Source organism: Toxotes jaculatrix, chromosome 17 (assembly GCF_017976425.1).
Source record: "Toxotes jaculatrix isolate fToxJac2 chromosome 17, fToxJac2.pri, whole genome shotgun sequence".
In the NCBI taxonomy this organism is placed as follows: Eukaryota; Metazoa; Chordata; class Actinopteri; family Toxotidae; genus Toxotes; species Toxotes jaculatrix.
This window is the reverse complement of record NC_054410.1, coordinates 2,360,762-2,384,456: the sequence shown is the minus strand read 5'-3', so window position 1 is coordinate 2,384,456 and position 23,695 is coordinate 2,360,762. Positions and strand designations below refer to the sequence as shown.

Genomic DNA, 23,695 nt, shown 5'->3' with positions numbered 1-23,695 from the left:
TTATAATTTAGGACAAAACAACAGATGGAGTGAAATTAGATCTTTATTGTGGGAAAATAATAACTGAAAGGTCGACTACATGAAGCTAAAGGCCTGTTAGTCACATGTGCAGGACACAACGGGGACGAAAATTAAAAAAGAAAAGACAGAAAATGGCACCAAAAATGTCTTCTGATAAACACACGTGACATTATTGCATTCTCTACAGTGACCAAATGACAGCTTGGAATCGAGCATATGCTGATGACATATAAACAATATAATACATGGGTCGTTTAGAGTTAAGTTACTCAGCAGTTTGAGGATTAACATTGTGGTGACTGTAGGGGAGCTGCTGCCCCCCGGTGGAAAGGAATGAAATGAGAAACTGAGCCACGTTAACCCAACTCTTCTCCTCTTCCTCCTCATGACGTCCCTTAAGATTTCTTGTACTCGATTCTCTCCACCTTCACGTCGTCGCCGATCAGCTGATAAACGTACGTTACTACTGTGGACGCCTGGATGTCCATTAATACAAAAGAGGGGATGATGTTGCTGTGAGGAGAGAAGACAGATGTTCTAGGACATTTGTTTGCCTTTATTTCTAGATGATCTCTTCTGATGTATTAATGTTGCTCTTATTCAGCATGTGTGATATCGTTATTAGGTTCATCGGTGTAACAAGCTCTCCTACCTTTCCAGTGCACTGTAGGCTCCCGTGGCAGAACCAGGGTTGATGTAGAACTTGTTTTCGTTCTCAAATGCCTCGAACTTGTGTGTGTGGCCGGAGATGAGGATGTCGACGTCCAGCTGTCTCTGCAGCAGCGCCAGGCTGGCCATGTCGCCCCACGGGATCACCTGGTGGCCGTGGATGAGACCGATCTTGAACTGGCCAACTGTCACCACCTTCTGCTCCGGGTAGTTCAGGTTCTGAGGGAAGGCGAGAGGGAACAGGTCAGACAGAACTGCGATGTCTAACTATTTTGAATAAAACTTGAACAACTGTTTGTAATTTTTCACAGTAAAATGCCAAAAATCACTTTTGGAAATTACAAGTATTTTTCACCATTTTCTTTTTTCTGATTTCAGATTTCAGTGGGGTTTTTTACACTCACTGTGTAAGTTGTCTACAAACATACACAGACCTCATCAAAGTCTCCTCGGACTATGTGGACATCTCCAGCGAGGGTTTTCAGGTAGTCATAGCTCTCCTTGGTGCAGAGGTTTCCTGTGCAGAGAATGTGCTGGATCTTCCCCGGCACCAACAGCTTCTTGAACTTGGCTGGCAGGGTGTTGCACCGGTGGGGGATGTGCAGGTCACCTAACACCAGGACCAACTGATAGCATCGCATGCACACACAAACACACACACACTAGTTAGTCACCGACCGATGAGCCTTAGGGTTGTTTAGACTGTGAACGTTGAAAAAAAGAAGTGGGCTAAGCACAGGGCCCTGCGGGATGCCGCTGGCCATTTCTGCAGCAGACGATTGTGCACATAGACTCCACCAGAACCACTGTACTCCTCTGTTAGTTATTATTAATTTGTCCTCCATCTTGTTTGAAACAGTCCAAACAGTGTAGAGTTTTCTGTTACTGCACCCGAAAAACAACACACTCCAGATTCATTTAGTACAGTGGATAAACAGGCTTAATTCAGAAAGCTCAAACTTGTAAATAAGCAACTTTTGTAAGTAAAAAGCTATATTGACTGTCTGAATTCAAACTGGGTTATGAATGTTACACCTTATTTATTACATAAACAGACCATAGTTGAAAAACGTGAATTGAATCGACTCAGTTGGATTTCAGACAGTCAATAACAGATAGAGAACATACGGATACAACAGTCCAACACCAACTAACCTGAGGGTTTCACAGTAAAAAGAAAACCCATAAAGAACCTTATAACTCCACTGGACATCACAGAGATGCAGTAAATATTCATTGTTGTCGTATGTTACTACTTTGTGTTCAAAATGTGTTCCTGCTTTTCTAGTCAGGAGGTTTGAAATAACAGGGATCATGAGTAGGAATTCCCAAAGAAAAAAATATTAACTTGTAAAACATCTTCAGGAATGTTACTCCTGCCCTGCCTATTTCACTGATTTCTTAACACGCTTGTGAAAACTGATGTGGAAGCTTTGGGTTTCCTGCTGTCTTAAATCTGTATTTATTTGGCTAAATGAGTAATTAGTACGTTTTTCTTTAGGACAACAGCCAAGAGCAAGTGTAACTGAAGCATCAGAGCCCGCCGAGCACCACATCACAGCACTGCAGCTGCTGATTTAGCAGCGGCCGGTCGTGCTGTGACACGCAGAAACAGCAAACCTCCATGGCTGTGCAATCCCAATCCCATGTTAGTGTGGCAGGCACAATAGCGAGCAGAAAACAGGGATCCAACACAGAGCGAGGGCACTTACCCGGTGACCAGCCTGGTTGATTGGAGACACGCAAGGAAGGAGGAGGTGGGGAAGGAGGAGGAGGAGGAGGGAAGCGGGTGAGATAGGGTGGAAGGCAGGATGTGCATGGAGAGAATGACACGAGGCATGATCAAAGATTGGGGGAAAAAAAAACAAAACAAAAAAGACAAAGAGTTGGGACAAGAGGGGAAAACTGAAATTAGAAATTAAAAAAGTGAATGGATTAAGTAGACAGATATTAATCATTCAAAAACAAATAAGAAAAGTTAAATCGACAACGTGGTTGAATCAGCTGTTAATGGTGGATGGTTAGTGATAATGATAAAGCAAAAACACTGTAAAAAAAAAAAAAAACTGACTGACTGAGCAAATGCAAAATCATGTGGTGAAGCAAATCAAAGTGTTGGAATTTTGTTATAATCAACCAAACTGTGCAGATTTAAGTAGTAGAAAATTAATCAGCAACTATTTTGGTAATAGATCATAAAGATACAACTTTGTGTTTGTTCCTTCTCCTGTGATGTCAGGACCCTCTGTTTTCTCAAATGAAATATTTTGAAATTTTGAACTGATGATGACACAAAAAACCCTCATGTGAAGATGTCTTGTTGGAGCCTGGGAAGCTGTAAAAAGCATTTCATAGACCAAACAACTAATCTTTTAATGGAGAAAGTCATTGGCAGATTCATTGATGATGATACTTATGTTTAATGGCAGCCCTGCACCAAACTACTGTCCTACCAACCCACGAAAAATTCAGAAAAAGAAAAACAGAATGAATTAATAACTGAATGACTGGCGTGCAATTGTGGTCCTAATGTAATTTAACACTAGTGGATACTAACTGTATTCACTCAGAAATAATTTAAAGTCCAGTTCTGGTAAAATATTGAGTGATAAGCATCACTACTGCAGCACAGGGAGGGCGCCCCATGAGACAGAGTAGCTGTTAGCCTGTTAGCCCCGAAAGCTAACTGGTTGACGAACAAGAAAAAGTGAAAACACGTCGCGATTTTAATAGAACAGTACACAAGAATGGTTGGTGAACAAACGCGACAACCTGAGAGATCGCGTTGCAAATGAAAAGAATGACTTGCAGCTTGCTGAACTCATTTTTAGGACTAAACTGCTCAGCTGTCATGTGACCGCTGATCCATCACGGAATGGAGCTTCACTAATGAAACAAAACCCTGAAACTTAGACTGCGTGGACGCATTAAAAACCACGTCGTTCTCCTCGCGTCCACAACTAGTCTAAGAAAACATCTTGCAAGCCAAGGGCTCGAAACGCGGGATGTAAATGTGGGAAATTGTGGCCTTTTCGCCATTTCATACTCACCATCTTCTATTTTGCTGTTTCTGCGAGTCAAGTTCAGGAAGCGCCTACGCACGTACAGCGTCACGACGTCAGCCAATGAGAACAGAGGATCTCAGCAATCGAGTCAAATCAGATATAATACTTCCTTTTGTCCTTTCACAGTAAAGCACGTAAAATGTAACCAACGGTGACGGTGTAAAGTTCATATTCAACGAATGGATTACTGAAGGCCCAGGGACCCAAGGTATCACAGGGCCCCTGAGCTCGAGTCTCTTTTTGTGTGACTGTTGACATATTTTGCTGGAGAGTCATCTGAATGACCACGAAGAGAGACTGAATGGAGTCCCCTTTTACTTGGCTTGTTTTATCATTATCTGGTTAGATAACAGGTTCAACATTATTTTGTGACTCCTAAAGACCACGCTCATAAAACTCCCACATTTAATATCGTGAAGGGACCATGTACCACATGAACTGGTGCGACGACAGCCGACGTTTAATTTGAAACGAATGTCACCACCGGAATTGGCTAACCGTTAGCTTGACGTCATCCGTAAAAACGCCGTGAGTAGCAGTGTTTCGCAGAACATTCGAGAGGTAAGGTGCGAAATAAAATCATCGCGTTTCCATCGGCTTGTCCTGACGTGGATTTCACACCGATGTTCGTATTTCCACCGAGAAACTTTTGTTAGCTAACCGGGAGTTTAAGATACTACAAAATTACATTACCTTCACGGACCGCGTCGACAGCGCTCGGCTAGTAACTGGCGTCACTTTAGCATCTGGGCTCTGACTAATTCCTGGAGTTTTAACGTTATGAGATTTGCCAATGAGCAACGCTAACGGCGACGCGGTATTTAGTTGTAGAACTTATTGGTATTATCATACTTTCATGAACATATGCTCAAAGATAATTTGTCATAGTTTTTTGGGTGAATTTGACGATGAAACACGTGTAAGGTTAACGTTAGCCAGTTAGCTCCCGATTGAGCTACGTTACATTACAGTACATACTTGACCTGACGGAACATTCGAGGATTGTTTAGTTTCGTTAAAACGGTAGTTTATGTGAACGACAGACGGCTGTCACACGCTACGATGCTAACGTTAGCGGTTTAGTCCGTTAGATTGTGTGGGATAACAATACGCTTCCTCTCCCAAAAGGTCCCCCCGAAAACCCCGAGGACGTTCCAGAGACCCCCCCTCTGTCTCCGAGCCTGGCACCTGCACCGTTTGGATGCTTTCGGGTGTTTAACTGTGCATCTTCGGGGGCCACAAAACCATTAAGAAACCCTGCTGCAATCAATACAACACCAGCACCAGACATCCACCACCGTTCACTGCGGCTCTTGGACGATCAGCGTTGTGTTTATGTCTTTGTTTTGCGAAAACGGTGAGTTTTAGACACGAGTTATGACCTGCTTGTAAATGTTTGACGAGGTAAATGGTACGTGGTTGAATTTTTCTCTGCGTTTATTGTGCAGTATGACATGTTTTCTGTGCCACTGTATCAAAATGGCGTCTCCCATTCCCGTCACTCGTGTGCAGTGACTGTATGACGCACTCTGCACCAAGCATCCAGCTAAGCTAACTAGCCTCCCCCTGAAATAGTACCGACCTCTGCCCTTCTGATTCACCTCAGCTACGGACTCCACGGTGCCGCTGACGAGCCAGGTGCGAGTCATTTTATGTGGAATCACCCAGACGCCCTAACAAATTGGGAAGTGGGTATTAAAACCATCAGCAGAGAGGGGTGCGGGAAGGGGGGGGGGGGGCTGTTTGGCAGCTGCTCGGCCTCCTGTTTGTGACCTATTAACAAGAGCAGGCCTTATGTGACTAAAGCCAGGGGCCCTCATGTAAGACAAAGGGCTTTTTTTTGTATGTATATGGACACAAAAGCTGGGGAAAGCATCCAGTTTAGTGCCTCGGTTTTATTTTTTTTCTCTTTGGGCTAATCTGCTGAGCTTGCTCACTTGTGTTTGGGTCGCATGGATATTAGCTGGGGCTTGAACCCAGCCTTTTCATATTTGTAATCAGTCTGGTAATGCAGGAATTTATGCTCAGTCTTGTTCAAGTTGTGAAATGTTTATGTAAGAGACTCTGCAATATCCTTCAGCTGTCTCTAAGAGTCTCTGGATCCTTAATGGTCTTTCGTAACTCTGCCTGGTCTGGCTAAACGGTAGCAGTCTCTCTTGAACCGTCATGCACCATAGGAAAATGTATTCCATTCACATGGATTGTGAGCTTTCAAGAGTATGTCAGTACATATGATTGATATGCATATACTGGGAAAATATCACTTTCCGGTCAGTATAAGTTTCACAGTCCTGCAACTAATAATAATTTTCATTACTAGTTAATCTGTCAGTTATTATTTCTTTGATTAACGACTTTGTCAATAAAATATCGCAGAATAGTGGAGTTTCATCACATTTTCACTGAGTCTAAGGTGATTAGTTACAGAAATCTCTGTTTTATGAAGCTTTTTAGAACACATGTGAGGTTACCTTTAAATAATTTCCCTTATTAAATATTGATTGCCTTTTGTCCCTCTCCTCTTTCAGAGCTGTTGCGCAGCCGTTGGAACCTGTGTGGTGGAAATCTAGCCTTCAAGCAAGGAGCTTGCGGCCACAGCGGCACAACATTTTTCATGTCAGAGACCGAGCACGCTTGCAGTCGTTTATGTCATCCCCTCTTTTCCAGACAGAAGATCCCGAAAAATCCCCAACCAAGATCCTTTTATCTTACTGATAGTGCTAACATCCAGCCAAAATGTCTGTCAACGTCAACCGCAGCGTGTCAGACCAGTTCTATCGCTACAAGATGCCCCGTCTGATTGCCAAGGTAACGGATCATGCATCGCCATCACAGATTTTTAGCAATAGTTTCCACGTGTTCAAGTTGTTGAAAGTGTTTGTAAAGTTATAGTATAAGTGGAAAGAGCATCGTCTTTGTCGTATTAACTCTGATCAAAACATAGTTGCCTGATAACATTTAGGTGGGAAAGTACAGAGATTTTCTTTTCAGCAGCTGGAACAATGTGTTTTTTTTTCCTCCTCCATTTCAGGTTGAAGGCAAAGGGAATGGAATCAAGACAGTTATTGTCAACATGGTTGATGTTGCAAAGGCACTGAACAGGCCTCCAACATGTAAGTAACACCACGTGCAGTATCATCTTTGGTTTTGCATACTCCACAAGCATCTGGTATTTAACCACATCATTTCTGCTCTGCTCCGTAGACCCAACCAAGTTTTTTGGTTGTGAACTCGGCGCTCAGACCCAGTTTGATACCAAAAACGACCGTTACATCGTCAACGGATCCCACGAGGCGAACAAGTTGCAGGACATGCTTGATGGGTTCATCAGAAAATTTGTGCTGTGTCCTGAGTGTGACAACCCTGAAACTGATCTGGTAAATGTCTCATCTCAGCGTCTGTAAAAAGTTAAAGTTTTGAAACTTGTAATTTCACATTTTAATGGACCTTGAACGAAGAAGTAAGGGCTCTAAAATGATTTTATTTGTCCTTTTCACAGCATGTCAATCCCAAGAAACAAACCATTGGCACTTCCTGTAAGGCCTGTGGATACCGCGGCATGCTCGACACCAGACACAAACTCTGCACGTTCATCCTCAAAAACCCACCAGGTGAGATGTTGTTCTTTCTTGTAATTAAACTTTAGCATCAACACAAGCAGTTTTGGTCCAATTCGCACTGGCAGTGATCATAATAGAAGCCTGATTTGATAATGATGATTATTCTCCAATAACAGAGAGCAATGATAGTGGATCCGCATCTGTAAAGAAAGAGAAGGAGAAGAAGAACCGCAAGAAGGACAAGGAGAACGGCTCTGGCAGCGGAGAGGCCGGGAACCACGTCAACTTTGACGCTCCTGAGGCTGTGGTGGGTCATCTTGCCCTGCCAGGTTTCTCACTGGGCTTTCAGACCCATCAGGGACGAGTACTGAGCAGTCCTTCCAGCTTAGTGTTTAAGACGGGTCACTTTACACACACTCGTAAACTGCAGAGTTTCAAAAGATCTCTCCGTATGGGTCCTCAAACACTGTGGTCACCGAGTTCAGTGACCTAGTTGAGAGCCGATCTTTGAGTCTTAAGTACACAAACAGAGCTCACTATCAGTGTTGCGCAGTCCTGTTCCACATTTGTTACCGTTCTCTGTGGACTGAGTGAAGTGACTCTTAGTTTCTTCAACAGATCCCAAATTCTGATTGCAATTAGTTCTGACAGTTTTCCCCCTAAAACTCCCCTCAGTTGTTCTCCCTGTGGTAGCTGAGAAAGTCTTTTAGTTTTACGTGATGACAACATTCTGCTTACTCAGGTTTCATGGTTCACACCCGGTAGTTTAAGGCGCAGGCGCAGGCACAGAAACAGTGTTAATGGGCAAAGATCAGCGCTGTGTAAACGCTGAAAACTAATATAGACTTACTGTGGGAAACACCTGCCCTTACGTTGGGTTTATGGAAAAGCCTGTAACCCATGCTGACGTTTCAATAAGGTGCAAATACATATCTTTTAATGGACTTCTTTTTGAAAGGGTAGTGTTGACTTCTCAGTGGCATAAAAACCATTAGTCTGGCAACCCTCACATTCAGAGGCTGTTTACTTATCCTCAGAGCCTCACAAAGAATTCACTTCAGTTCACTCTAAAGTCCATGATTGTGGACAGAATATCTAATGAATAAATTTTACTTTTTTCATCATAACTGTTGTTAATTGCTGGAAATTTGCTTTCTCGTATTTACTGTATGTAAGATTGCTCAGTAGAAAACTAGAACCCTCGTTTTGTCTGACCTCTCTGTGTCTGGTCGTCAGGATGGAGACGACGACGACGAGGACTGGGCGGAGGAGACGACAGAGGAGGCTCAGAGGCGGCGAATGGAAGAGATCAGCGACCACGCCAAGAACCTCACACTCAGCGAGGACCTGGAGAAACCCCTGGAGGAGAGGGTCAACCTGTTCTACAACTTTGTGAAGGTAACTACTATATCTATAAATGTTAAATTCTGCTATAATGATGGAGACACAGTTTTTTATTATAGTTTCATTTATTCATTTTTGGGGGGGAAAAAAACGCTTTTCTTCTTTCTTCTTCCAGCAAAAGAAGGAGAGTGGAACCATCGATGGGGCAGACAAGGAGATCTTGGCGGAGGCAGAGCGTCTGGATGTGAAGGCCATGGGCCCCCTCATCCTCAGCGAGCTGCTCTTCAACGAGAACATTCGTGACCAGATTAAGAAGTACAAACGCCACTTCCTGAGAGTAAGTTGGGGGATTCATGGCTGACGTTTTTAACTCCATGGGTAATTTTCTTAGATGATTTTAATCTGATCTCCTCCATCTCTAAACATTTCTGCAGATCAAATGTAATATCAGGCGCTATTTTACCCTTCATGGCATGAGAGTGAGTGTTGGGTTTTCCGCTGCTGACTGTTTTCGGATTTAATTTCAGTTCTGCCACAACAACAAAAAGGCACAGAAGTATCTGTTGGGAGGCTTCGAGTGTGTCGTGAAGCTGCACCAGGTCCAGCTGCTGCCGCGAGTTCCCATCATCCTCAAAGACCTGTACGACGCTGACCTGCTGGAGGAGGACGTCATATTCGCCTGGGCAGAGAAGGTGGGCGTGGGCGTGTGTAGATACTCATATATTCATTATAGATATTCATCTATTATTGAATTTACACACCAGTGAAAATGCTGTCATGTTTTGCAACCCAGACAAGAAAAAAATTAAAATGCTGAACATTGTTTTTTGGCAGAGTGACATTTGCTATCGATGAAAAGTTTCAGGACATCCCCGGTTTTCTAGTTTTAATTTTTTTTTAAAAATTATTTAATGGTACAAAGGTCAGTAGTAAGCTAAAAGTTAGTAGCTAGTTTATGTGGAGAAAATATCAAATATTGACACTGGTCGTTAAATTGTTAATTAATAACTTCGCATAATTGTTTTTGTATTATCAATGGTCATTAGACACTGACTGAAATAGCATAGCTTTTGATTGAAGACGTGAAAAATGAAAGAAATAAAATAAACCTTTAAGTCACCAACACTAATAATGTGGATTAAATGTCTCATCTGGAATTTTTGTTACCAGTCTGAATGACTGACTGACTTTGTCTCCTCCAGGTTTCTAAGAAGTACGTCTCTAAGGAACTTGCCAAAGAGATCCACGCCAAGGCTGCTCCTTTTGTCAAATGGCTGAAGGAGGCAGAGGAGGAGAGCGAGGGCAGCGAAGAAGAGGAGGAGGAAGACGATGAGAACGTAGAGGTAATGAACGTGGATCACATCAGAAGCTACTTTTACAGTGGTACAGTTTATCTGAGGTGGCTTCTTGACATGAGTTTGATCCTGTATGTAGAAAATATTAAACAAATGTCATTAGCTGTTTTGCTGCTTACAGATGATCAGTAGAGCTGAAGCTGTTAGTGTAAGTCATCTTTCAGACAGACGTCCCCAAAATTCACTGCTAAAACTTTAGCTTTATTACTTTATATTAAAACAAATCATAATTTTTCAGTTTTTAAATCCAGCCTGGACGCTTTGTGTTTGTTCTCTCTTTTCCTGACAGATGTTGGAGTAGAAATTATAAATGGCCAATTTTGTGTTTCTGGAGAAATGAGTAGGTTTTACTGTCCAGAATTTATTGATAAGGAAATTTGACATCAAGCCTTGAATAACAATGAGATCAGCTACAGCCTATGAGCGTTTTTCAGTCTTTTCTCAAGCTGTTAACTAACGAATGCACAGTGTTTTGCCAGAATGTGGATATCGTATCTGCACTGGTGTAGAAGCTGTTAAAGGACACACAGCTTTCAGTGTCAGTTCAGTGTTGTGGCTGCTGACTCAGACTCTGTGTGGACATTGTGGATGTTGTGAATGTGAAACCTGTTTTTATTGAGCAGCTGAGACAGTGGTGTTTTCTGTCCTCAGGTGGTGTACTCATCCTCTGCCCGCGAGCTCAAAGTGGAGACTGTGAAACCAGACACGCCTGAAAAAGAAGAGGACGACATTGACATTGATGCGATCTGAGAGACTCGGATGATGATGATGATGATGATGATGATGATGATGCTTTTCTTGTGTTGTGGCTTTGACTCACGATGCCCTGTACGACCTAAATGGCTGGCCTGTCCCTCCTTTACTACCTGCCCCCCACCACCCTTATCCTTCTTCCCACCACAGTCCCATAGCCCTCCTCTGCTTAGTGGCATGACTTAACATAGCGCTTTACTTGCTGCACATTAACTCTGTAATTTTGAGATTTGTTCAGTTGAAGAAATGAAGTCGCTTTGGGGATTTTAATCATTGGTGTTTTGGGGATCGTTTTGACTGCACATTTTTTTTCCTTTCTTTTTTTTTTTTTTTTTTTTGGTCCCTGTATTTTTCCAGTCAATAAAGAATGAATGTTTTGCTATCCACCACACTTGATCGTTTACTTTGCGGTGGTCATTCTTATCTTGCTCCTGTCTGAGAGGTTGGACCAGAAATGACGAATGATCTGGCTTTTGTTGTGCGTTCTGTAAAGACACAGGTTTTACTAAATTTTACTGGTGGTGAACTAGCAAATCCAAATTAAATTCTGAATTACGTCTGAAATGAGTCACCGGTGCACAGAAAACGAATATCCCACAGTTCTGATGATTGTCAAAATCACTTCACAGAATTCACAGGTTTGTCCTCTGTATCATTAAACAGACTAAGTTTGTGGTCTGGAGATTTTGTTGGACATACAAAAGAAGCTGCATATGTCAGCTTGTTCTATGGAACATTTTTTTTTAACTGAAATTAATGAAGGCAATAATCAGCACATTAATCAAAAGTGAAAATAGTTACTGCTCCATGCTGATTATGCCGTAATTGTTTAATTTCCCAGGAGAAGCTGATTATTGTCATTAGTTACACAAGATGATATTTGTTGATAATGTAGTGTGAAACTCAGTATGGGATTCATCCACATATTTCCTGGAATCCTCTCGAAGGTTTTTACATCCAACAATCAACTTTTCCACAAATTTTACACAGAGGCACATGTAAGAAAGACAGGACACAAAGACAAGCTACAGTACTAGTTTGTGATTTGTTAAGCACAACGTGTATAGCAGTATACACATTGCAGTCAAACACCCAGCCTACACACAGGATTTAAGAAATACTTTTATCTACTCTGATCTTATCATAATTAAATAAATAATTATTAGCTCATGTTACAGGAAACTTTGGAGAGCATGAAAACCAGTTCTGAGGTTTAATTTATTACAAACAAGGAAGGAAACTCAAACAGGTCACACAATCACGGGGGCAAAACCAGTGCAGTGCTACAGAAAACATACACAATTATATGATATTCAGAGAAAAGTGGGAATTTTGATTTAAAAAAAATATGAATTCTGAATCATTTGTTTTCTTATGTGGCTTTTAATTCACTTTCATACATGGCTGTGTGGATAACAATCAAATCTAAGCATGTAATGTAAATCTGCCTCCATAAAAACTGAACCAGTGTGAAAAATATAAGCTAATATTGTCCAAAAATGCTCATGTCACAATTTAAAAACTGTCTCTTTATGTAGTTTCATTGAGGGAATGGAGGGTTATTGTCTTGTTATCCAGTGATTCCTCCCCCTAATGTTTGAATTCGTGCATGAAAACAACAAAAAAAAAAGTTTTCCTTTGAAGCCAAATAAATTCCCATAGAGACATTTCCTCCTGTACGACGACAGTCCTCTCTGTACTTTTCTGGTCCAATGGGACTGAGGTCAGCCGGTTTCCTCACTTCCTCCACCCGTTCAGCTGGACTCACTGATGCTGCTTTCAGGCGCTTTCGGAAATATCGAGAACTACATTTCACCTCATCAAATCTCACAACCTGACCGTGGGTATTGTATGGATTTGGATTTTATTATTTCTTAAAGGCATTTCATTGGCACGTCCTGGTCCTGATTTGTTTCTCTCTGTTTTTCTTATTCTTTTCATAATTATTGTTTGTAAACCAGGTTTACGTGCAATACATTTTTCCTAAAGCTAAAAATTAGACGATTCATTTTCAGAAAGTAACTGTTGATTGTAGGACAGCTCATGAAAAATTCTGATGTCGGAGCCTGGGAGGGGCCCGTGAAGGCAGCTTAATCCAGCCCAGCCGCTGAGTAGCCATTTTGGTCCCACCTAAAACAGACAGACCAGCTTCACTTTGGGCCGCGGGAGATGGAAGAAACTGAACCGACGGCGAGTATTTCAGCCACCGAAACATTTTGAATCCCTCCAAGAAATACCCACCGGTGACACTCGACGCCATGGCTTGTTTCTAGACAGAGTTATTTTTGTGAGGAAAAAAAAGCCTTAGGCGATTTTTGGAAGTGGCGACCGACAGCGCCTTAACGTTAGTTTAGTTAGCTTCACTGACTGAAACCCAACCGGACGAACGGACACTGATTTTCATTTGAACGCAGGCCATGAACGGTGTGTACGCGCCATGTAAATATTTAACATAAGACTATTATGCTCATTTTTTTCGGTCTCTAACAGTTCAGGTGTTCGGCTCTAACACGTCCGGTCTGGTTTGAAAATTGTCACGATCCATGCTGAGACTGTTTCCCCGGAGAGAGCTGCAGAGCAAAGCAATAATTTCATTTTTCGGCTAAGAAGGTGTCGGTGGATTTTGGACATCAGACGGCGACTTGTAAAGGAAGGACGATTAAAAGATGTCAACAAAAACTCCTTTGCCTACGGTCAACGAGAAGGTGACGGAAAGTGTAAGTTAAAAAAAGGTTGTTTATTGGTTATTTTACAGGCTGTACTTTGCTTCGTTGCTGTAAAACATGATTAAATTACTTAAAGAATGAGGCGCATATTTTACTGAAATTGTGGCCGATTCGTTGCATATTTGGGCTATATGATAGCTAATTGTTTCACACGGGGGGGGTGCACTTTGTTGGTAAATCGTAAACAAGCATATCCTCTACGTCAAACACGCCCTGAGATTTTTTTCAGTGTTAATATGGGCATTTATTTACACATAAATCATGTTTTTCTCGGCGAGTGGTAAGTTTAAATGTGGCTGCAGGTAATTAAGAGGCAGTCAGGATATTTAGGCCCAACCACGAACAAAACTACAGTACTTTGCCTGCTGGTTCTGGCAGGCAACAGCGTTTTCTGTTCTGGCTGCCTATTGGCTCTCCCAGCTGTCACTCGAAGCTTTCAACCGCTCAGCTTCCAAATATGGGCTCATTAGGCCCGCCCTCTCGTGACCAATAGAACCTTCCTCTGAAAGAGTTTCACAATGTAAGAAGTAGAGCTTCCCGTCAGGGTTTTCAAAATTAAACACGTTTTTATGAACGTATAGAAACAATCAAACTCCAAAATGATCACGATGTACAGAAGGAATCAGTAGATATGTCTCTGACTGTTATCATTCTAAATCTTTTTCCAAATGACTAACATACAGATTCAGATATAATAGATTTTCAAGCACTCTCTGTTAGAGCCCGGGCCTCCTTCCACACCTCTGAGTCACTGCCCACATGTCGTACTTTTTTGGTGATTCAAATGAACAATGAGTTGAAATAAAATGGCAGTTTAGTTTGATTAACCGGTTACCTGGAGTGAGGACTTAAAAATGTATTACATTCCTTGATCATCCGACCAGTAGCCACACAACCAGCGAAAGTAATATGTTTTATTTTATGAGGAGTAAAAGATAACTAAATAAATAAATAACTGTTGTGATTTGTAGAGCGTAAACAGTGATCTGCCAGTCAGTTTGCGGATTACACAATCTCTTAATGGATGGAAACTTAATCTGCAACAGGTTTGGTATCTGTGTCATTGTGTGCGTCATATTTTTAACCAAAATGTTTGGATTCCGGTTGTTCAAGTATCTAATTAAATTCGCAGCTATGTAAAACAGAGAACCAGAAAATCCTTACTTCTTAGAAGCAGAAACCAGCTAATGTTGGTTTATGTCTGTGCGTCACACAAAAACAACATCAAAGGAAAACCAGATTTTTTGTTTTCTGGATTAATGATGGACTAATGATTAATTTGGTGTCAGTTTGCGAATTAGAACTTCAGATAGTTAATTCTTCTAAATGTAAAGTGAGCTATCAAAGTTACTTTTCCTAAGTGTTTTATCTGATATTTCTGTAGCTGTTTTGCAGATTCTCAATGCTGTAATCCACACTCTCTGAACAGGAGAACTTTACTCTAAATACCTATAAATTTCCTTTTCTCCTCACATCCCATCTGTATAACCGCAGCCACATAATGTCTGAATGTGTTATCATCACAATCTCTTGACTCATCGTGGTAGCAGCCGAGAGTCAGCTGAAGATAAGGCAGGGGATGATAAGATGTGGTGAAATTTTATTGATCCCTGTGGGGAAAATTAGGCCAATTCAGTAGCTGTGAATGTAAATATTCAGTAGCCAGTAGTAGTGAAAACAGATCAGTCATATTAGTGCATTAGCAAGTAGGCAATAATTATTCTGGTGAGAATGTGCTGCTTTTATGTCTAAATCATAGTGAATTGAACATTTTTGGGTTTTGTGTTGATCAGACAGAAATACATTTGATATCCTCACTTTGGATAACAGACCAGAACCCAAAGATATTCACTTCACTGTCATATTAGAAAAAGAAAAGCTGCAAATTCTCACATTTGAAATCAGGACCTGGAGCGTTTAAAGCATTTTTGCTTGGAAATTACTGAAAATAATTCTTTGCGCATCAAAATAACTGCCTATTGGTTCATTGGCCAGTTCTAAATGAGTCTATAATGGCTGTAGTTGTTAGTTGCAAATCGAATTAAAACAGAATATGAACAATTAATCTTAACATGCTATGCAGGACATTTCAGCACTACATGGTATGAGAGCCAGACAGTCTCACAAAGGACACAGAGGACTCTTTATGCCCCCCAATGCTGAGGAAGCGCCTAACTAAAAGCCTTTATTTTGAAAGGAGAGCGTGTGGTGTCCGGTGCTGGTGCGTGTGCCGTATCAGGCTTGACTCAGATTAGTGCATTCCCCCTCCTGCTGTCTGTCTGTGGTTATCGGGGCTCCGAGTTGGGAAAATCTGGTGTTGTGGGAATCTCTATGGGCATCATCAGCGGGGCAGAGCGTTTTCCTGTTCAAACATGACGGGCTCCCAGGCAGCCAGGAGACACCGCAGCTTTGTGAGTAACCGCTGGGAAGGAAAGCATCAAATCAAACGGGGAGATTTTTTTTTGTGCGTGTACAGGAAGTTCTCTGGCAGAAAAATGGAATAGTGTGTTTTTTTTGTTTTTTGTTTTTAAGAAAATGTAGATCTTTTTGTGAGGAAACTGCATCCTAATGTTCACACAGGCTTTTTCTCTTTCTTTTTTCTTTTTCTTTTTTTATTGCAGGGTGTCTTTGGTATTCAACAGTGACCTTATCCTAGTTGATGGTATTTTTATCTCCACTGCTATCAGTGTAGAAGTCCTAAAATATTCCTTTACTGACTCGAAGTGTGTCTGTGCTGCTTAGTGGAGAATTTAAAGTGACCTTACTGTCATTTATGGCATTTTATTACTTGTCTTATATGTTTAAAATATTATGATGGAGACTTTCAATGTCTGCAGTGTTAATTAAGTCTGTTGTGACCTTGTCCTACCTTCCTACCTGATGGTAACACATTCTTCTTTGTGTGTCTTCTTAGTGGGAGCTGATATAAGCTGTAGTATCTGCACCAAATCTTATATAATTATGTGAAAACTTTTTTTTTTTTAATTAGTTTGGTGCTCTGTGGTTTGAAAACTTAGAGATAGTGTTTCTTGCTTATCATGTGACTTTATATACCGTCGTAGGTTTTCATGAAAGTCGACGTTCCTGTTGTTACTTTTCCAACTTCATCATTGTCCTTTTCATTATCTCCAGGGTGAATGGGGTCAGTCAGGTTGGGGACGGGTGGGGTAGAGCCGGGCGGGGCAGAGGGCACCGTCACTGTTAATGAGGCATCGGTGGGACAGTCGATCTATCAGATTTTTTTTTTTTTTTTTTTTTCAGTTGTAGGGGCACAGGGGGCTTTTGAACACAGCACCCAACAAAAAAAAAATCAATCCCTCCATTGGTGGTGCTGTCAGATCTGTGCGGCATGACGCCAGACTTCTCTCTCCAGCACACAGTTTATCTTTGATTGCGTGATAAAGATATGTTTGCTATCACCCTGAGGAGTTAAGTGTCTGTTATCCATTTTACCTCTGAATATGTTGCTTTTGCGTCTTTCTGGATCTTTTTACTGCTTTAAACAAGCCAAAGCTGACGTCTGATTTTAGGCCCAAAACACAAACAAACTGCAGATGTTTAATGAGCGTGAATCATATTCAAATTGTCATCTGCTGATGAGAGGAGATGCATAAAGATGCGGGTTATTTACCAACTTTCTCAGGGTATATCAGAGCAGTAGTTTGTGTAGACAGCATCTGAACCAGACTGCTGTTATGGATTGACCCTTTAACTATCACTAACCTTTTTTAAACCTTCTATTTGTTTCTGTACGCTCTGCTGTGCATCCTGTTTTCAGAAAGTCAGCATGCCAGCCACAGGATATGACACCGACACTGGCTGCCAGCCACATAACGTTCAAATAAGTGTTCTTTTTTTCTTTTGGCAGGGCTAGTTTATTTTTTATAATAACTTTTTACAAGTTGGTTTACATATATCAAGTACATAGGAAAAAAGAAACACAGGAAAGAAGGAAAACAAAGCAAAAGACAGAAAATAATTGGGAAGAGACACTTTTAGTTTTGCCTGTGCTGTCTGTGGTCCCACACATAAGTCAGCTGACCTGATAAAAAGTTAACCAGTTATTGGTTAAAACACGAAAATGAGGAAAACATGAGGCAAGAATGTCTGAGATGAGCAAAAAAAAAAAAAAAAAAAAGTTCTGCTCTTCACCCTGGTCACATTTTTCCAATTCAGTTGTCTGTGACTTGCGCACAAACGTGACCTTCATTAATATGTGGAAGCTGCTGACCAGACCAGTGTTTCCAGTGGATTCCGGGTGAGAATGTTAAAGCTGATGAAAATCAACTGGGAACACCTGCATAAGGTTCTTTAATTCTCTGGAGCCAGGATCTTAAATGTGAGCATTTTGTGTTTCAGTGGTCTTATGTGAAAGTAAATGGAACATGTTTGGCTTTAGAACTGAATGATCGCTTCAGAGTTGACATCAAAATCTTCCCTTGGTTTTAAGGCTCTGAAACTTGGTTGAAATGGTGAATCTGCCTGGAAAATACTGAGTTTATCAGCCATCTGTGGCTGGTGGAAGAAAAAGCTTACTTTCCTTGTCTGGATGCAGAACTATAAATATCCTAAGTGGATATGTCAGAGTGGGTTAACATGAGTCACCGATGGTACGGGAAGATGTTTCACAGTTTGCACGATTCAGTGACCAGCAGTCGTCTAAAATAAGGCGTCTTTTCCACAGCACACGTCTCACAGCAATGGGCATCAGGAGATCAGCACGCGCTCGGCCCGGACCGGCGTGCGCTCACGCAGCTCGGAGGAGCCGCAGCAGCCCCACGTCGGCAACTACCGGCTGCTCAAAACCATCGGCAAGGGCAACTTCGCCAAGGTCAAACTGGCCCGACACATCCTCACTGGCAGAGAGGTGAGACGAACATCAACACCTGCTGAGGTGTTTTATAAAAAGAGTGAAGTCAAGTTACGGGGTTCAGCTGTCATCCTTTGTAATACATGCAAATAAAGTAGGAAAAAAGGAAAACAGTGTTCTGTCTGCATTTGCTGTTTAAGCCTGACTGTGTCCTCAGCAGCTGGATTAAGATGGATTTCTGAAATGTTGACATTTTAGAGAAAGAAATCTTAAAGTAAGGTATATTATAATTTTTCAAACAATACACAGCTCTACTAACTCCATATACTGACAGGTTCATCGCTCTAAACCTTGTCGGCAGTAATGGATGTTTTCAGGGAGAGCCCGTTGCTGCTGAGCATTTGATTTGTTCATAATTGATGAACAGAAAGAGCAAGCTTCTGAACACGGCTCACGACATTTAACGACACGGTGCTGCTCTTTTCCCCCCGGTCCCCTCCCGATTCTGCTGTTCGCCAGTCTGTAGTTGCCATTTTGCCATATTTTATGTGACGTAGGACGATGAAACTGTCTGATCGGTCCTTCAGATTGGCTCTAAGAGCTATGAATTGAAGTTTATCCAGTGTTTTCCTTTTGAAAAAGACACATTTTCTGTTCTGCTTTGGCTCTTAAATGTGATTTTCCCTTCCTGAGCCGTTGTCTCTTTTCTGTTTGATTTCAGGGCCGTATTCCACTTCCTCTTTTTCACACTTTTCTTCTGTTATGTCCCATTTAGCTCAGTTTCGATGCTGTTTTTTTTTTTCTCTCCACAGGTGGCAATTAAGATAATAGACAAGACGCAGCTGAACCCAAACAGCCTTCAGAAGGTAATGTACCCTCCCCTTCTCCCTCTTCTGTTATACTCTCACGCTGTGGCAAAGTTCATTTACTAATTCATGACGCACAACAGATTGGATATTAATTGTGTAAATGGGAAGCAGGGCATGCTGGGACGGAGCATGTGTTCTCCATATATCTTCCTGGGGTGAATTCAGAGCTTTCATTATTTTAGTTTGGTGTTTTTTTTTTTTGGTGCAGTGGAGGAGATGATTCAGCTCTACGCTGAGTGCCCCACTTAGGTTTTGCTTGAAGATTTTGGACTGTAAATCTTGTTAAAGGAGACTGTATCTATGTTAGGCTCGGTTCAATCATCTCTGTTCAGCCAATTCAGTAAAAGAAGAGAAAATTCAAGTGTTTTTGCAGTTTTTAAAAGGTGTTTGACGTTTAGATTTGTCCCCATGAAGACTTCTCTGCTGCAAATGGTTGTTTTTTGGTCTCTGTCGTTAATGTTGTTTCTCTGAACATCTGCTAGCCTCCAAGAGAAACTAGATGTGATCGCCCCCCCCCCCCCCCCCCCCCTACCTTTTTCCAGTTCATGCTGCTTGGTTGTCATGCAACTGGGAGTGACAGTTTTGTTTTCCATGTTAAATCAACCAAATCAGGAAGCGGGTTTGCTTTTAAAATGCAAATTTCACAGGCTGGGAGTGAATGCCCAGTGAATCGCAGTTTCACTTTACAGTTTGAAGGCAGCGAGTTGAGAATGAGCTGCCCGTTTTCTTTTCTTTTCATGTGTACACTCATTAGCAAGCGAGATGTGTGTGTGTGTGTGTGTGTGTGTGTGTGTGGCTGTTTTGACCCGTGCCGCTGTACATTTTGGCTCTGTCTCTCGGCCTGGAAGTCATTTCGGGGAAGTCAGAGCGATATCGACTCGGCTGCTGCAGCTCCGGAGGCTTTGTTTTTTTTTGCTCATCAGACAGATAAGAGGGGACGGGGCTGAACTTGGCGGCTGCTGTTGCTGGTGGTGACGGTGATGATGATGTTGGGTGTTGATGTTCGGCTGGCCCCCGCCGCCCAGCTCCACTCTCTCTCCCTCGTCCCTCTCAGCGGTCGGCTAGTGGTTTTCCATCAGTTTTTCCAAAGCTCCATTGATTCTGGCCTTTGTATCTCAGAGGCCTGGGCCCTTTGGCGTTGGCTGTGACACTCCACCGACAGAAAAACACTGAGTCATGACAGCGCTGCTCACGGAAACACAAAGCGTGAGGCTTTTGTCGGCGGTCCTTGTTGTTTTTAGGTTACTGCTTTGTCACAGTCAAGGAAAAAAAAAGCTTCTCTTCATTTGTCAGGTTATTTTTCTTGCTGTTCCACCAGGGACACAAATGTCTTTAGATGTTTATTTTAAGGAATTGGAACACACTTGAAAAAAGAAACTACATTCAGTACTTTTTAGTACTTTTTCGTGACTGACACGTTAACTGTTCTCATTGCCGTCATGTGTTTCTATTTATAGGCTGGCTTTCTGTGTTTTTTCCTTTACTTTCTCGGTAGGTGACTTGGATACTCAGAGTTGAAGGAGATCCTGACATGGATTAGATTTGTGGCTCACTTTAAGGGTACGATTCTCAGTAATTGAGCCTGGCCCCTGATCTCCCAGGTTTCATTTCTACGAGGGTCACTCATGTTTAAGGAGCAATTCAACTTTTTCAGAAAAGCACTTATTTGCTTTCATGCTGATGGGTAGATGAGAAATTGATACCGCTCTTATCTCTGAAGGTTAAATCTGAAGCTAAAGCCCATTAGCTTAGCATAAAGCCTGGAACTAAATAGACCCGATCAGAAACGGTGTTGTCCCAAACAGACCCTAACAGCGAGAGCACTGGCAGCAGCATGATAATCTATCATTTAATTCAATCAGTGAACCAGCGAGAGCAGCAACGTAATGAAAATAATGCTCTAAGAATGTAAGGTCATAGAAACTAAAGTAATCAGATTACAAGCTTTGCTTCCAAGACTAATTTAAATAAATAACTAAAAGTCTTAGTTTGTACCATCAGCTAAACTTTCTCTTTCCAAAAACACTTCCACACACACTCAGTTCCCTCCCTTTAAAAACTACAGTACCCACCAGTTTTAGGAAAATATTGAGCCTTAAACATGAAAATATATATTTTTGAGCTGGTTTTAAAGATTTAAATGTTCAGTAGAAACCAATGGACCTGGAGCTGAGAGCCAAAGAGGGGCTGTTGAATATATAAAATACCAAACGTATCCTTTAAAAACATTAATACTCGTGCTTTTTTATAAGGCCTGTGTTGAAACTGTTGACTGAAGCTCTGGAGTTTGTGAATCGGACGTTGTGTTCAGGTTCAGATGAGTTTTAAACGATCTCGTGTTTATTTTCCTTTGCGCTCGTCTTTGCCTTTGAGTTGGTGCTGCTGAAAACAGCCAACCTGCATCAGAGCCGGCACCGCTGTGTCCTGACCTCTTATGTAACTGCAGGAATTGGCGAGAGGCTGATAGCGGGGGATATCGTCTCCGAAGCCTAAATGTTTATTTTCAGCCTCTGTTCTTAATAGTTTGGAGGAGCTGAGTCGACGTTCACATCTGTCACGGGCTCCTGGCAAACTGCTCTCAGCTCCCACTCTGTTCCTCCCTCCCTGCCCCGATTCAGCCCGCTGAGGTTTCTTGTTGTTGTCCAGGTCAAAGGTCAGAGAGGGAGTGTGACACTTGGACGTCTTGATTAAATGTAAACACTGTTCATCAGATGGTAGGAGTCCGGGACAACCTCGGCTCCCTGTGCTGAGGTTGTTCTTTTCATGAAGTGGTTACTACATTTAAAGTGCTGTTTCTCAACACAGAGGCAGGAGGTCTGCAGTGTGTCATAAAGCTAATTAATCACGCGGGAAAAAGTTTGTGAGGAGCACGTCTTCGTTTTTAGTGATATGGAAGGATTAATATTAGAGTGTTTTACTGAATCTGGATTATTTTTCGCTCATTGAATCTTACATGAAAACATGACTTTGTACTAAAGGGTCACAAAAAGCAAATTGGTCTGGAAATTCAAAAAGCTGGTGCTCGGTTTGTCTTTCTCTTCACACCTGCAGCAGTTTAATCACCGAAAGGCACCGCGGCCTCATAACTTCAGAAAGCTGAGACAAACCTGTTTTCTTTAAGTTGTCCTAACCCCGGTGAGGAGCAGTAAATTTGAACCATGCTGTTTATTCCCTCGATGTCGATGTTTGTCCAGATGAGAACAATAACATTTGAGCACTGGAGGGAACAAAGAAGTGCAGAGAGAAGCCGTCTGTCTCACTCAGAAAGCTGAACTTAACAGAATGTACTGAAGGTAAACTGCAGTCCGGATATTTTTCTCTAAACTGAAATAAACTCCAGGGGTCAGTTACAGCAAAAAAAAAAATCTACTGACATCCATCGTTCTTAGCTGATGTTGCAGGGGGCTGTAATCTGATTTGTTGTGACTCACCTCAGAGTCTCTAACCTGGTGGGATGAAAGCGAAAACATGCGGTAAATGATCTAATGTTGAGCCCACAGGATCCTGTTTACGAGCCTCACATCACTTGTAATTGAGGCCACGTTAACTTAAACGGGAGAATGCGGCGAGGGAGAGTTCTCCACAAAGATCCGCTCTCACAACAGCCCAGCCAATTTCACCATCGAATTCTGTGTGTCATTTGGCCTGAAGGTGTCATGTATTGATCACAAGACAGATTGTGTAATGGGGGACAGCTGTGCATCATTGGGGTGGTATGACTGGATCACCAGCAGGTTTACGTCCTCGACCTAACGGTTGTATTATGTGGTGAATCATCTCTGCCTCTCTCTCTCTCTCTCTCGTTATTCCCACTGATTCTGTTTACTGCACAACATACCTGACAAAGTATTTCCATACACTCCTTTGTGTGTTGTTTTTCACACGACCCAGGTGTCTGAAGGCTCGTATCTGCTATGTAGGGCAGCACAGACTGTGCCGAAAAGACTTAACAAAGTCACGCAGTTTTTGGAAAGAGATGTTCGTGTACTTGTCTCTTACCGACAACCAAACTGTCCTGAGCAGATTCATCCTGCGGCTCAGTTGTAGTTTCTCTCCGGTAGCCAGGTGAGATGGTTCGTCTCTTTGAGCGGCAGTGACGGGGGTTTCCAGTGTCACTCAGGAAAAACCAGCTCAGATTTATTCCCCTGTACTTTCTGCGAGCTCAGGGGAGTATTTTCAGTATAATGACGGGCAGAGTGGGATCACAGGCAGAGTGTAATGACAGTGAGGAGACCTCAGGCTCACTCCAGAGCTCGTCTCCGTCTCCTCCTCCTCGTCAGCAGCCACACTCGTCCTGGCTTCCAAACCGGTCGCCTCCATCCCGAAGGCCTCGCTGACCAGAGTTCATAATTAACCCTTCGTTTGTCTCTGAAACTGGAATGAAATGAGGTTTATTATCTCAGTATCTCTCACAGCCGGCGCTCCTCGGAGGATTTCGGTGTTTAAGCTGTTATTTTAGAATCACGTGATTTCAAGCGATTCTTATCTTCACAGCAATAAGCTTGTGTTTAAACTGCTTTCCA

General features: G+C 42.1%; 3 protein-coding genes across 22 annotated transcripts in view; 2 read left to right on the top strand and 1 right to left on the bottom strand.

Annotated features, from left to right (window-relative positions):
- Nucleotides 1-274: 274 nt before the first annotated feature.
- On the bottom strand, nucleotides 275-3,835 carry vps29 (VPS29 retromer complex component). Of its 2 annotated transcripts, XM_041060096.1 has the most exons (5): nucleotides 3,741-3,803; nucleotides 2,403-2,414; nucleotides 1,125-1,316; nucleotides 674-909; nucleotides 275-534 (listed from the first exon to the last, which is right to left on the bottom strand). In XM_041060096.1, the coding sequence occupies exons 1-5, from the start codon at nucleotides 3,741-3,743 to the stop codon at nucleotides 417-419; spliced, it is 561 nt and encodes a 186-aa protein (XP_040916030.1). In that variant the 5' UTR covers nucleotides 3,744-3,803; the 3' UTR covers nucleotides 275-416. The 2 variants fall into 2 exon arrangements, with proteins under 2 accessions (XP_040916030.1, XP_040916031.1); XM_041060097.1 differs by lacking the exon at nucleotides 2,403-2,414 and having other exon boundaries at nucleotides 3,741-3,835.
- Nucleotides 3,836-4,227: 392 nt separating this feature from the next.
- Nucleotides 4,228-11,151, top strand: eif5 (eukaryotic translation initiation factor 5). 2 transcript variants are annotated; one of them, XM_041060089.1, is made up of 12 exons: nucleotides 4,228-4,316; nucleotides 4,884-5,112; nucleotides 6,284-6,563; nucleotides 6,787-6,868; nucleotides 6,960-7,132; nucleotides 7,255-7,366; nucleotides 7,492-7,622; nucleotides 8,552-8,713; nucleotides 8,835-8,996; nucleotides 9,187-9,351; nucleotides 9,862-10,002; nucleotides 10,666-11,151. In XM_041060089.1, the coding sequence occupies exons 3-12, from the start codon at nucleotides 6,492-6,494 to the stop codon at nucleotides 10,762-10,764; spliced, it is 1,299 nt and encodes a 432-aa protein (XP_040916023.1). In that variant the 5' UTR covers nucleotides 4,228-4,316; nucleotides 4,884-5,112; nucleotides 6,284-6,491; the 3' UTR covers nucleotides 10,765-11,151. The 2 variants fall into 2 exon arrangements, with proteins under 2 accessions (XP_040916023.1, XP_040916024.1); XM_041060090.1 differs by having other exon boundaries at nucleotides 4,300-4,321.
- A 1,747-nt stretch (nucleotides 11,152-12,898) lies between these two features.
- The window catches only part of mark3a (MAP/microtubule affinity-regulating kinase 3a), a 39,324-nt gene continuing 28,527 nt past the window's right edge, over nucleotides 12,899-23,695 (top strand). For 17 of the 18 annotated variants that reach the window (XR_005896203.1, XR_005896202.1, XR_005896201.1 and 14 more), the window contains exons 1-3: nucleotides 12,899-13,484; nucleotides 18,178-18,360; nucleotides 19,116-19,169. Coding sequence is in view for 15 of the 18 variants with exons in the window: in XM_041060077.1 (XP_040916011.1) it covers nucleotides 13,434-13,484; nucleotides 18,178-18,360; nucleotides 19,116-19,169 (288 nt within the window). In the remaining 3 variants the exon portion in view is untranslated. Of the gene's footprint in view, nucleotides 13,485-15,777; nucleotides 15,905-18,177; nucleotides 18,361-19,115; nucleotides 19,170-23,695 lie in introns of those variants that run through there. The other variant, XM_041060071.1, reaches the window with a different exon arrangement.